The sequence below is a fragment of the Choloepus didactylus genome, chromosome 2 (assembly GCF_015220235.1).
Source record: "Choloepus didactylus isolate mChoDid1 chromosome 2, mChoDid1.pri, whole genome shotgun sequence".
In the NCBI taxonomy this organism is placed as follows: domain Eukaryota; kingdom Metazoa; phylum Chordata; class Mammalia; order Pilosa; family Megalonychidae; genus Choloepus; species Choloepus didactylus.
In genome coordinates this window covers 18,885,346-18,899,061 of record NC_051308.1, presented here as the reverse complement: position 1 = coordinate 18,899,061, position 13,716 = coordinate 18,885,346, and the positions used below count along the sequence as shown (strand labels likewise).

General features: G+C 39.0%; 1 protein-coding gene across 10 annotated transcripts in view; it reads right to left on the bottom strand.

Moving 5' to 3' along the window:
• Window positions 1-5,873, bottom strand: part of LOC119522701 (cytochrome c oxidase assembly factor 6 homolog) — a 106,890-nt gene extending 101,017 nt beyond the window's left edge. For 7 of the 10 annotated variants that reach the window (XR_005214506.1, XR_005214508.1, XR_005214505.1 and 4 more), the window contains exons 1-2: window positions 5,413-5,595; window positions 4,975-5,133 (exon numbers count right to left, since the gene is read on the bottom strand). Coding sequence is in view for 7 of the 10 variants with exons in the window: in XM_037821334.1 (XP_037677262.1) it covers window positions 4,975-5,133; window positions 5,413-5,430 (177 nt within the window). In the remaining 3 variants the exon portion in view is untranslated. The other 3 variants (XM_037821322.1, XM_037821314.1, XM_037821325.1) reach the window with 3 other exon arrangements.
• Window positions 5,874-13,716: the final 7,843 nt, after the last annotated feature.

Below are 13,716 nucleotides of genomic sequence, written 5' to 3'. Positions count from 1 at the left end.
TCAAGGCAGTACCAATTGAAATTCCAACAACCTACTTTGCAGAATTGGAAAAGTTAGTTATCAAATTTATTTGGAAGGGAAAAGGGTCACAAATAGCCAAAAACATGTAGTCAAAACAGCATGGTACTGGCACAAAGATAGACATATTGATCAATGGAAGTGAAATGAAAGTTCAGAACTAGATCCTCATATCTATGGTCATTTGATTTTTGACAAGGCCCCCAAATCCAGTGAACTGGGACAGAATAGTCTCTTCAATAAACGGTGCTAGGAGAACTGGATATCCATATCCAAAGGAATGAAATAGGACCCCTACCTCACATCTATACAAAAATTAATTCAAAGTAGATCAAAGACCTAAATATAAGAGTCAGTACCATAAAACTCCTAGAAGAAAATGTAGGGAAACATCTTTGAGACTTAGTGATAGGAGGTAGCTTCTTAAACCTTACACCCAAAGCACAAGCAATAAAAGAAAAAATAGATAAATGAGAAATCTTCAAGACTGAACACTTCTGTGCATCAAAAGACTTTGTCAAAAGGGTGAAAAGGCAGCCATCTCAATGGGAGAGAATATTTGGTAACTATATATCTGATAAGGGTTTGACATCTAGTATATATAAAGAAATCCCACAACTCAACAATAAAAGGACAAATAACCCAATTATAAAATGGGCAAAAGATATGAATAAACATTACTCCAAAGAGGAAATACAAATGGCTAAAAAGCACATGAAAGGATATTCATCTTCCTTTGCTATTAGGGAAATGCAAATCAAAACCATGAGATGTCATCTCACACCTATAACAATGGCCACTATTTCACAAACAGTAAACCACAAGTGTTGGAGAGGATGTGGAGAAATAGGAACACTTACTTGCTGTTGGTGGGAGTGTGTAAAATGGTACAGCCACTGTGGAAGATAGTTTGGCAGTTCCTAAGAAAACTAAATATTGAGTTGCCATAAGACCCAGCAATTCTGCTACTCAGTATATACCCAGAAGATCTGAAAGCAGGGACATGAACAGACATTTGCAAACCAATTTTCATAGCGGCATTGTTCACAATTGCCAAAAGATGGAAACAATCCAAGTGTCCATCAACAGATGAATGGATAAACAAAATATGATATATACATACGATAGAATATTATGCAGCAACAAGAAGGAATGAGGTCCTGAACTATGCAACATAGATGAATCTTGAGGACACAATGCTAAGTGAAATAAGTCAGACACAAAAGGACAGATATTGTATGATTTCACTAATATGAACTAACTAGATTATGTAAACTCAGAATCTTAAAATGTATAATATAGGAGACGTAGAAATAGACAAAAGTTAGAGAACTTGGGGAATGATAATATATTATATTCAGAATGTATAAAAAGGTTGAACTTAAAATATTTAGAAACAGATATGGAATGAGGGTAGATTGTTAGTGGGAAATAAGGAATCGTGCTGTACTGTAGGTGATTTGGGATAAAGGGGGTTGTTTAGAGTAATATACATCACCAATTAACACTACAAATTTAAATAAGTACTTGCAAGAACTGGTACAAATGTATGACACTGGTACTAAGTGTAACAACAGAGTGGTATGTAGGGGAAGATACCTATTGCAAGCTACAGACTCTAGTTAACAGTAATACCTTAAAATTCTTTCATCAACAGTTAACTGGTGTACTACACCAATACTAGGGGTCAATAATAGGGGGAGATAAAAGATATGGGGTGTTTTGGTATTCTTTCTTTATGTCTATCTGATAATTTTCTCTTTGAAGTAATGAAAATGGTCTAAAAGTGAGTGTGATGAGTGCACAAATAAGTGATGATACTGTGAGAGACTGACTGTATAATTTGGATGGAATATATGATAAATGAATGTATCTCAATAAAATCCGAAAAAAAAAATCCTCTTATGACAGATAATAAAAGTAGGGGTGTGGGAAAGTCTATCAGCCATTAGGTTGGAAAGGATAGAGGCTAAAAAAGTAGGACCAGAAATGTGACTTACCAAAGGGGATAGGACAGCAATTCCCAGTCATGGTTATCCATCAGAATCACCTGTGGAGCCAGAGCTGTTTTAAAAGAAGCTTGGGCTCTAATTCCAGAAATTCAGTAAATCAGCAGTAAGGTCTTGGACACAGCTATTTTTTTTTTTTTTTTCAATCTCCAGACATGATTCTGATGTGCAACCTGAGTGGAAAATCATGACTAGGCTGTCAAAAGATAGATCTTACATATGAATGAAGCAGATACGTAAGACTAGGGCAAATCGGGCCAAAGGATAAAGGTCAAAACTGACTGTGTTTTAAAACTTCTACTTCCATGTGAGACCAAGGGAAGATATGTTTATTTGGTGCAGAATCTATATTTTCTAAACAATATAACTTCTACAGTTTGTTCAAAACACCATAATTACATGGAACTTTGAATAGGAAGTGAGATATGATAGGTTTGTATAGGTTAGAGTGAAGTAGCGACACATCCCAAAGTAATTTGGGCAGAGAATAAAAATATATACTCAGGGCCCCCCTGAAGAACTGGAGGGAAATGCCGAAGTGTTGGACATCCTCACCTGGATTGTTGCTGATTTTCTCACAAAAATTGAGGACTGGCGGTTTGGTATGCCGAGCCCTTTATCTTGGGGCTTGCCCTTATGAAGCTTGTTACTGCAAAGGAGAGGCTAAACCTGCTTATAATTGTGCCTAAGGGTCTCCTCCTGAGTACCTAATTGTTGCTCAGATGTGGCCCTCTCTCTCTAGCTAAGCCAACTCCGCAGGTGAACTCACTGCCCTACCCCCTACGTGGGACATAACTCCCAGGGGTGGAAATCTCCCTGGCAACACAGGATATGACTCCTGGGGACGAATCTGGACCCTGCATCATGGGATTGAGAACTTCTTGACCAAAAGTGGGATGCAAAATGAAACAAAACAAAGTTTTAGTGGCTGAGAGATTTCAAATAGAGTTGAGAGATCACTCTGGTGGGCACTCTTATGTACTACATAGATAACCCTTTTTAGATTTTTAATGCATTGGAACAGCTAAAGGTAAATACCTGAAACCACCAAACTCCAACCCAGCAGCCTTGACTCTTGAAGATGATTGTATAACAATGTAGCTTAGAAGGGGTGACAGTGTGATTGTGAAAACCTTGTGGATCGCACTCCCTTTATCCAGTGTATTTATGGATAAGTAGATAAATGGGGACAAAACTAAATGAAAAATAGGGTGGGATGGGGGGGATGATTTGGGTGTTCTTTTTTACTTTTATTTTTTATTCTTATTCTTATTCTTTCTGGTGTAAGGAAAATGTTCAAAAATAGATTGGAGTGATGAATGCATAACTATATGATGGTACTGGGAACAGCTGATTGTACACCATGGATGACTGTATGGTTATATGGATATATTTCAATAAAACCGAATTTAATTAAAACAAACTAGATCTTACAGTGACCAGGTTCTCCTGGGGAAATGTGGGGATGGGGTGGGAATGGTAATACCTTTAAGACCGTGCCTTAAAGCCCAAAGCTCTTTATCACTCCCTACCCCCCCACGCCCAACACACAGAGTCCCAAGTCCTTCCTTGCTCTCAGTCAAAGGTACCTGTGATTGGCCCCATCCTGCTGTCAGTGACTGATGGCCCAGAAGGTAGAAGAGTGAGAAGGCCAAGGAAGGGAAAGCATGGACAGTTGTAATATCAAGGTAAAAAGTCATAAAGGTATCATGTTTGACATCAGCCAAAACGCCACATTTTCCACCTACTTCTTAAGCCAGGAATCAGTCCCAATGCATCTATCTAATGGGAAAATCTGAGATGTATGACATTTTCTGCTTAAATCGTTATCTAATACAATCAGAAAGCCCCACAATCGCCAGTTTTTTTTTAGTTTATATGTCAAGTTTGACATTTGATCTTCATCCTAATCCTATGAAACAGACTATATCATGCAACCTAAGTTCCAAAGGCCATGCTGGATTTACAAATGAATTCATTTAAAGCAATTCCACTACCAACATTCAACCTCAGCCCAGCCCTCCCTCCAATATGAGCCCACCCTCCATTATACCTTTCTTGGTGGTGTTCTTCAAGCTCAAGTTCCTCATCTAAAAATTTAGGATGTGAGAGGAAGCCCTAAAATCATTACAACTCTAAAACTGTCTGCTTTCAGACTACTTGGTATACTTTGGAACAGCTTGGTATAGTGAAAGAGCATGGGTAAATCCAGGTTCAAATCTCCTATCAGCCAGGGCCTGATATAGAATTATGGTTCTGCCACTTACTGAATAATGCTATTAAAGTTATTTGAATGCTCTGAGCTTCAGTTGCCTCCTCTGAAAATTAAGCATAACAACATCCATCTTAAGGATGTTGATGAAGGAGTGTCAAGCTTAGCACAGGACCACTTACAAACCTTCAATAATGTTAGTTCTCTCTTCGAATCCCCCCTAATCATAAGGACAGGAGTACAGAGCATGAATGCCTGGCAAGGAGGCATTTAGGGCAGTTGGTGGTATGATCCACCATATGAACCTTTTCTTTATTCTACTTTCCCAACTCCCTTCTTTATACTCTTTATCTTCAGATATAGGACTATATTATTTTGAGTGGGCAACTGGGCCTGGCTTACTCCTGCCCAAGATTAAATACCACCCCTTCAAAAGGGGAGAGGTCCTGGAGAAGTCCGTCAATTAAGTGAGTTGGAATTTTTTGGTTGTTGTCCATATGTTTATTTCTTTCAATGATCTTTAAACTGTCAGGAGATATTTTCCAAAGGTGTGCCTTTATTTAAGTACATAAAACAACCCTGTATTACCAGACAAGGTTTTCTCCACTTGTCAAAGAAACTATTGCTAGCAATGCCTAGGATAATACTCCATCTTGTACCCTGCCACTCACACTGTAAGCTCAATCAATGTACTGAGAAGAGAAACACATCAGAGTCAGCATCAATGTGACTTACCCACTGTTGCGGACAGCTTGATTCAAATGAGCTTCTTAACTTCTTGCACTGAGAAGAGTCCTCGGTGTTTTCGTCTAAACACTTCCAGTACTCATCCCGGGCTCCCCAGCAAACCTGCCTTTCTTTCATAGATGGGGCTGCCATTCCAGTGGGCTCAAGCTGTTGGCCAAAATAACATTTGATATTAACAAGGAACGTGTAATTTGAGGGAAAGGAAAGGAAAAAAAAATCTGCCATTCCATATTTTAAAAAGAAGTTCTGCCTTAGGATAACAACTGATGCAACTGAAGCCAATCAGTTCTAAATTAGTTACACCGTGAGAGCACTCGCTTTTGAGGCTTATCTCATAAACTAATTTTATCCACCCGCTGGGACTCAGAAAACCCGAGTGAGAATTACGGCTCTCACAAAGTCTGTCACGTGGCTCCTTTAACCTACCTGAGCCTGTTTCACCATCAGTAAACTGGGGTAACAACGCCAACTTTACAAGGTTTCTGTTCAAACCAAAGCGCTGTACAAATGAATGTACTTGGGCAATATTACCAAACAGAACAAGGAGAGGCACTCGATTTCACAGAAGAACCGGAGGCCCAGAGAGAGTGACTTCCCGAGTTCACACTCCACACGTACCCCGCCCTTGACCCGGTGAGCAAGCCGACCGCTCCGCCCGCCTGGAACCTGGGCTTCCCTTCGGCGCCGGCGGGAGGAAAAGGTCACTCAACCCAACAACCGTTAGAGCGCGGGTCCCGCGTCCAGGCGCCGCGAAGGTCGCTTTGCCCGCAGCAGCTCAAGCAGCAAAAACCCCACTACCCATGAAAGAAAATGCAATTCACCCGGCTGATTCGCTTGCTTCTAATGAGCCTTATGGGCCACCGTTGAAATTTTGTAGAGGATGGGACTTCCTGTTCCGTTTTCTTTCTTTTTTTAAATCCTGCTGTGATGACTTCCGGGTCTGGGCGGGGGAGGTGGTTGTAGTTGTATGGAAGTGGGGAGCCAGTGGGATCTGTTCACAACTTATACCGGCACTATCCTTAACGACTTCTTGAGACTCTTTACCCGCAGTTTTTCACAACTTTACGAACTGTATCCCTTTCGTGAATCTGAATTTCTGTATATCACGTGCTGCGCCGCCAGGAAGGTTTAATGCGCGAGCCCTACCGAACAAGATGAGCCCGGGGCTCTGTGTAAATTTGGACCTGAGGTAATAGAGCTGCGAAGTCTTAACTCCTCGCCTCTTAAATTAAAAGAAGAAGAAGAAGAAAGAAATGGCCCCAGAAAGAAGCGGATAACTTGCCCAAGGATACACAGCGAATTAGTGACGGAGCTGAGAACCCAGGGCACCGAGCTCTCAGTCGTGGGTTGAGGTTTCATCCGGTGCATTTCCCAGCGTTACCACCTTGAACCTGATACCCTTGAGGCTTTCTTCAGTGGATGGATAAGGTCCTTTGTATTTGGTATTCGGGTAATATCTAGTGAAAGCGTATTTGAAAGCAGTTACTGTCTGTTTAGATGTGATTGCGGGATTAAAATGTAAGTTTGATTAGAGTTTACAGCTAGGATCCGCGGACTTGGATCTGAAATTTGTAAAAAGGTACAAATTGGTAAAGAGAATGGGAAAAAAAATAAATATTTGTATTGTTTCAGTCTGAGGGCTTTTTCCTTCAAAACTCCAGGGAATTTTTAAAAGGGATGAAAACAGCTGCTCCAAATATTTTGAGAGTACGCTATTTAAAAAAAATATAATTGAGTTCCTGTCTTTCAGCAAAATCCTTATTAACAAGCACGTTTTGGATAAAGGTTAATCAGTCATCTGGCATCTGGTTCTCTAACAGATTCCATCTGTTCCATTATCTAGTCTGTTAAAGTTCTGTCCTTATAGAACTCAAAAGCAATTTACAGCTCTGCAGTCAGTGCTGTTGTTTTATCATTTCCATTCAACATGGACAGATATTTTAGGGTTGCTATGTGAAGTTAAGTACCACCAAACATATATTCTACAATATGGGAAGTTTTTAAATAGTTAATACACTCAAATAGTGGATTGCTTTTGCTTCACCAGAGCCACCAGCTTCATTTACTCTGTTTATCAAGGGTAATCATATAAAGATGGTATCTTTTAAGTCTGACTGATGGGATATAAAAGGGATGAAAAGAAAGATGACTCCTGAGTCAAAAAATATATATATTTAAATTTTTAAAATTATAGATATATATGTACCAAATGACACTGATTCAAAATATATAAAGTAAAATGACAGAATTACAAAGAAAAATAAATACATGGTCACAATGGGTGGTTTGAACAGGACTTTTCAGTAATTGTAAATAAGACAAGCAAAATATCAGTAAAAATAGAGATTTGAACAATATGATTTACAAACTTGAGCTAATGAATATATACACACAGAACAACACAACCAAATCAGAGTATATATATATATATATATATATTTAAAGGAAATATGACACATTACCAAAACTGATAATATATTTAGCCTTAAAGCAACTTAAAGATTAAAATCATTCAGCACATGTTTTCTAACCACAGTGCCTTTAAGCCTCAAGTTAAAGAGCTATAAAAACAAGTCCATAAAACCCATAGGCAAAGGAAGAGTTATGATGGGAATAGAAACTATTTTGAATTGAACAATAAAATACAATTGGCAACATTTGTGGAATGAAGCTAACACAGTACTTGGAAACTGATATCCTTAAATGCGAATATTAGAAAAGAGGCTGAAGGTGTTTGAGCTATACATCCATTTCAAGAAGTTTAAGGAGAGCAAATAAGCCTTAAAAAGGTAGAAGGTCAGAAATAAAGAGCAGAAACTAATGAAATAGAAAACAAAAGCAGTGGTGTGGTACAGAGCTTGTACCGGTTCAGGAAAGCCAATTATGCACACCTCTTCCCAACTCCATGTTCAGTAACATCAAATTGGTAGCTTGAATTAGGTGATAGTGGAAATATTCACACTATGGAAATTGGCAGACAAACCAGGGTTTGGTTTGGTTCAGAGCTGATTTACTAGCACACCACTGCATATAATAGATTCAATAAATCTATTTAAATGACAAAATTGACAAACCTCTGATAGGATTGAGCAATAAAAAGAGGTCACACCCTGTATCAGTAATGAAAATTATAGCCACTGCAGACATCAAAAAGGTAGGAGGATCTTACAAACAACTTCATATAAATTTTAAAATTTAGATGAATGTATGTATTACAAGGAAAGGACAACTGACCAAGAGTAGAAACTATCTGTATAGTTCTAAACCATTAAATAGTTTTAATTAGTAGTAAAGATTTCTCATGTACAAATTCCAGGTCCATGATGCCACCAGTTAGTTCCTCCAAACTTTGAATAATTCCACTCTTACTATGAGTTTACCATAACTTTCGTACTAATTATAAAATCCCAAAACCTCTGGGACACAAAACTCTTCTTGGGATTAATTTGGCAAAAAGCGTGACTTGAACTGACATGAGGCTTTTTATAGTCGTTCTTTAGCATGGCTATGCATATATTTTCCTGTAGAAATAATGTGTTCAATTAGGGTTGCTGTCCCAGTTTCTTGTTGCTAGTGTTACATAATACAGTTTCCATAGTACCTTTCCAATATCTGAAAGTCTGATTTACAAAACACATCTGGCTCTAAGGATTTCAGATAAGTTATTTGGACCTGTGTGGGAAAATATCTATGACTTTGTGGCCATAAAGGAAAAGATAATAAACTGAATTACGTTAAAATAATGGACTTTTGTTTATCAAACATGGAATGGAAAAGACAAACCACAATGAAAAGTGGTTTGTAAAACATGTAATAACTGGTGGTGGAAGGCGGGGCAAGATGGTGGATTGGTGAGGTGTATGTTTTAGTTACTCCTCCAAGGAAGTAGATAGAAAGCCAGGAACTGCGTGGACTGGACACCACAGAGCAATCTGACTTTGGGCATAATTCATACAACACTCATGAAATCATAAAACTGCTGAGATCAGCGAAATCTGCAAGTTTTTGTGTCCAGGGGACCTGCGCCCCTCTCTGCCAGGCTCAGTCCCGTGGGAGGAGGGGCTGTCAGCGCCCGGAAGGAGAAGGGAGAACTGCAGTGGCAGCTCTTATCGGAAACTCATTCTACTGATCCAAACTCCAACCATAGATAGACTGAGACCAGACACCAGAGAATCTGAGAGCAGCCAGCCCAGCAGAGAGGAGACAGGCATAGCAAAAAAACAGCAAGACAAACTCAAAAATAAAAGTGGATGCTTTTTGGAGTTCTGGTGAACGTAGAAAGGGGAAGGGCAGAGCTCAGGCCCCACAGGCTCATTTGCAAAACCCAAAGAAAAACTGATCTCTCTGCCTCCTGGATCTTTCCTTAATAGCCCTAATAGCTTTGTCTCTTACCATTTCAATAATGCATTAGATCTGACAGGAGGGCCCTTTTTTTTTTCTTTTTTTTCTTCTTTTTTATCTTTTTTTCATTTTCTAAAACAATTACTCTAAGAACCCCAATACAGAAAGCCTCAAAGACTTGCAATTTGGGCAGGTCAAGACAAGAGCAGAACTGAGAGCTCTGAGACAAAAGGCAATAATCCAGTGGCTGAGAAAATTCACTAAACACCACAACTTCCCAAGAAAAGGGGGGCATCCTCTCACAGCCATCATCCTGGTGGACAGGAAACACTCCTGCCCGTCACCGGCCCCATAGCCCAGAGCTGCCCCAGACATCCCAGTGTGATGGAAGTGCTTCAAATAACATGCATACACCACAAAATTGGGTGTGGACATTAGCCTTCCCTGCACCCTCAGCTGGTTGTCCCAGAGTTGGGAAGGTAGAGCAGTGGGAATTAACAAGCCCCATTCAGACATCATTTCAGCAGACTGGGAGCCTCCCTACACAGACCGGCAGCCCAGAACCACCTGGGGGAACGGCACTCACCTGTGACATAGCACAGGCATCCCTCAACAGAGGACCAGGGGGTGCAAGGTCTGGAAAAGGGACCCATTCACAAGTCTCAGGGGCCACACGCCAATACCAAAGACTTGTGGATCAGTGGCAGAGACAAACTGTGGCAGGACTGAACTGAAGTATTAGACTATTGCAGCAGCTTTAAAACTCCAGGAACACCAGGGAGATTTGGTTGTTAGAGCCGCCCCCCTCCCTGACCGCCCAGACACATGCCCCTTATACAGGGCGGGCAACACCAACTACACACGCAAGCTTGGTACACCAACTGGACCCCACAAGACTTACTCCCCCACTCACCACAGAGGCAAAGCGGGGGAGAACTGGCTTGAGGGGAACAGGTGGCTCACGGACACCACCTGCTGGTTAGTCACAGAAAGTGTACTCCACAAAGCTGTAGACCTGACAAATTAGAGATAAGGATTTCAATTGGTCTACAAATCCTAAAAGAACCCTACCAAGTTAAGCAAATGCCAAGAGGCCAAAAACAACAGAAAATTTTAAAGCATATGAAAAAACCAGAAGATATGGATAGCCCAAGCCCAAGCACCCAAATCAAAAGATCAGAAGAAATACAGTACTTAGAGCAACTAATTAAAGAACTAAAGATGAACGATGAGACCATAGCACGGGATATAAAGGACATCAAGAAGAGCATGGAACAGGATATAAAGGACATCAAGAAGACCCTAGAAGAGCATAAAGAAGACATTGCAAGACTAAATAAAAAAATAGATGATCTTATGGAAATTAAAGAAACTGTTGACCAAATTAAAAAGATTCTTGATACTCATAGTACAAGACTAGAGGAAGTTGAACAACAAATCAGTGACCTGGAAGATGACAGAACGGAAAATGAAAGCACAAAAGAAAGAATGGGGAAAAAATTGAAAAAATCAAAATGGACCTCAGGGATTTGATAGATAATATAAAACGTCCAAATATAAGACTTATTGGTGTTCCAGAAGGAGAAGAAAAGGGTAAAGGTCTAGGAAGAGTATTCAAAGAAATTGTTGGGGAAAACTTCCCAAATCTTCTAAACACCATAAATACACAAATCATAAATGCCCAGCAAACTCCAAATAGAATAAATCCAAATAAACCCACTCTGAGACATATTCTGATCACACTGTCAAATACAGAAGAGAAGGAGCAAGTTCTGAAAACAGCAAGAGAAAAGCAATTCACCACATACAAAGGAAACAGCATAAGACTAAGTAGTGACTACTCAGCAGCCACCATGGAGGTGAGAAGGCAGCGGCACGACATATTTAAAATTCTGAGTGAGAAAAATTTCAAACCAAGCATACTTTATCCAGCAAAGCTCTTCTTCAAATTTGAGGGAGAGCTTAAATTTTTCACAGACAAACAAATGCTGAGAGAATTTGCTAATAAGAGGCCTGCCCTACTGGAGATACTAAAGGGAGTCCAGAAACAAAGAAAGGAGAGAGAGACTTGGAGAAAGGTTCAGTACTAAAGAGATACGGTATGGGTAAATTAAAGGATATTAATAAAGAGAGGGAAAAATATATACGACAAACATAAACCAAAGGATAAGACGGCTGATTCAAGAAATGCCTTCATGGTTATAACATTGAATATAAATGGATTAAACTCACCAATTAAAAGGTATAGATTTGCAGAATGGATAAAAAAAATGAACCATCAATATGCTGCATACAAGAGACTCATCTTAGACACAGGGACACAAAGAAACTGAAAGTGAAAGGATGGAAAAAAATATTTCATGCAAGCTACAGCCAAAAGAAAGCAGGTGTAGCAATATTAATCTCAGATAAAATAGATTTTAAATGCAGGGATGTTTTGAGAGACAAAGAAGGTCACTACATACTAATAAAAGGGGCAATTAAACAAGAAGAAATAACAATCATAAATGTTTATGCACCCAATCAAGGTGCCACAAAATACCTGAGAGAAACACTGGCAAAACTAAAGGAAGCAATTGATGTTTCCACAATAATTGTGGGAGACTTCAACACATCACTGTCTTCTATAGATAGATCAACCAGACAGAAGACCAATAAGGAAATTGAAAACCTAAACAATCTGATAAATGAATTGGATTTAACAGACATATATAGAACATTACATCCCAAATCACCAGGATACACATACTTCTCTAGTGCTCATGGGACTTTCTCCAGAATAGATCATATGCTGGGACATAAAACAAGCCTCAATAAATTTAAAAAGATTGAAATTATTCAAAGCACATTCTCTGACCACAATGGAATACAATTAGAAGTCAATAACCATCAGAGACTTAGAAAATTCACAAATACCTGGAGGTTAAACAACACACACCTAAACAATCAGTGGGTTAAAGAAGAAATAGCAAGAGAAATTGCTAAATATATAGAGACGAATGAAAATGAGAACACAAAATACCAAAACCTATGGGATGCAGCAAAAGCAGTACTGAGGGGGAAATTTATAGAACTAAACGCATATATTAAAAAGGAAGAAACAGCCAAAATCAAAGAACTAATGGATCAACTGAAAAAGCTAGAAAATGAACAGCAAACCAATCCTAAACCAAGTAGAAGAAAAGAAATAACAAGGATTAAAGCTGAAATAAATGACATAGAGAACAAAAAAACAATGGAGAGGATAAAGAACACCAAAAGTTGGTTCTTTGAGAAGATCAACAAGATTGACAAGCCCCTAGCTAGACTGACAAAATCAAAAAGAGAGAAGACCCATATAAACAAAATAATGAATGCAGATCTCGAGGAAATTAAAAAAAATTATAAGAGGGTACTATGAACAACTGTATGGCAACAAACTGGAAAATGTACAGGAAATGGACAATTTCCTGGAAACATATGAACAACCTAGATTGACCAGAGAAGAAACAGAAGACCTCAACCAACCAATCACAATCAAAGAGATCCAATCAGTCATCAAAAATCTTCCCACAAATAAATGCCCAGGGCCAGATGGCTTCACAGGGGAATTCTACCAAACTTTCCAGAAAGAACTGACACCAATCTTACTTAAACTCTTTCAAAACATTGAAGAAAATGGAACAGTACCTAACTCATTTTATGAAGCTAACATCAATCTAATACCAAAACCAGGCAAAGATGCCACAAAAAAGGAAAACTACCGGCCAATCTCCCTAATGAATATAGATGCAAAAACCTTCAACAAAATACTTGCAAATCGAATCCAAAGACACTTTAAAAAAATCATACACCATGACCAAGTGGGGTTCATTCCAGGCATGCAAGGAAGGTTCAACATAAGAAAATCAATCAATGTATTACAACACATTAACAAATCAAAAGGGAAAAATCAAATGATCATCTCAATAGATGCTGAAAAAGAATTCGACAAAATCCAACATCCGTTTTTGATAAAAACACTTCAAAAGGTAGGAATTGAAGGAAACTTCCTCAATATAATAAAGAGCATATATGAAAAACCCACAGCCAGCATAGTACTCAATGGTGAGAGACTGAAAGCCTTCCCTCTAAGATCAGGAACAAGACAAGGATGCCCGCTATCACCACTGTTATTCAACATCGTGCTAGAAGTGCTAGCCAGGGCAATGCGGCAAGACAAAGAAATAAAAGGCATCCAAATTGGAAAGGAAGAAGTAAAACTGTCATTGTTTGCAGATGATATGATCTTATATCTGGAAAACCCTGAGAAATTGATGATACAGCTACTAGAGCTAATAAACAAATTTAGCAAAGTAGCAGGATACAAGATTAATGCACACAAGTCAGTAATGTTTCTATATGCTAGAA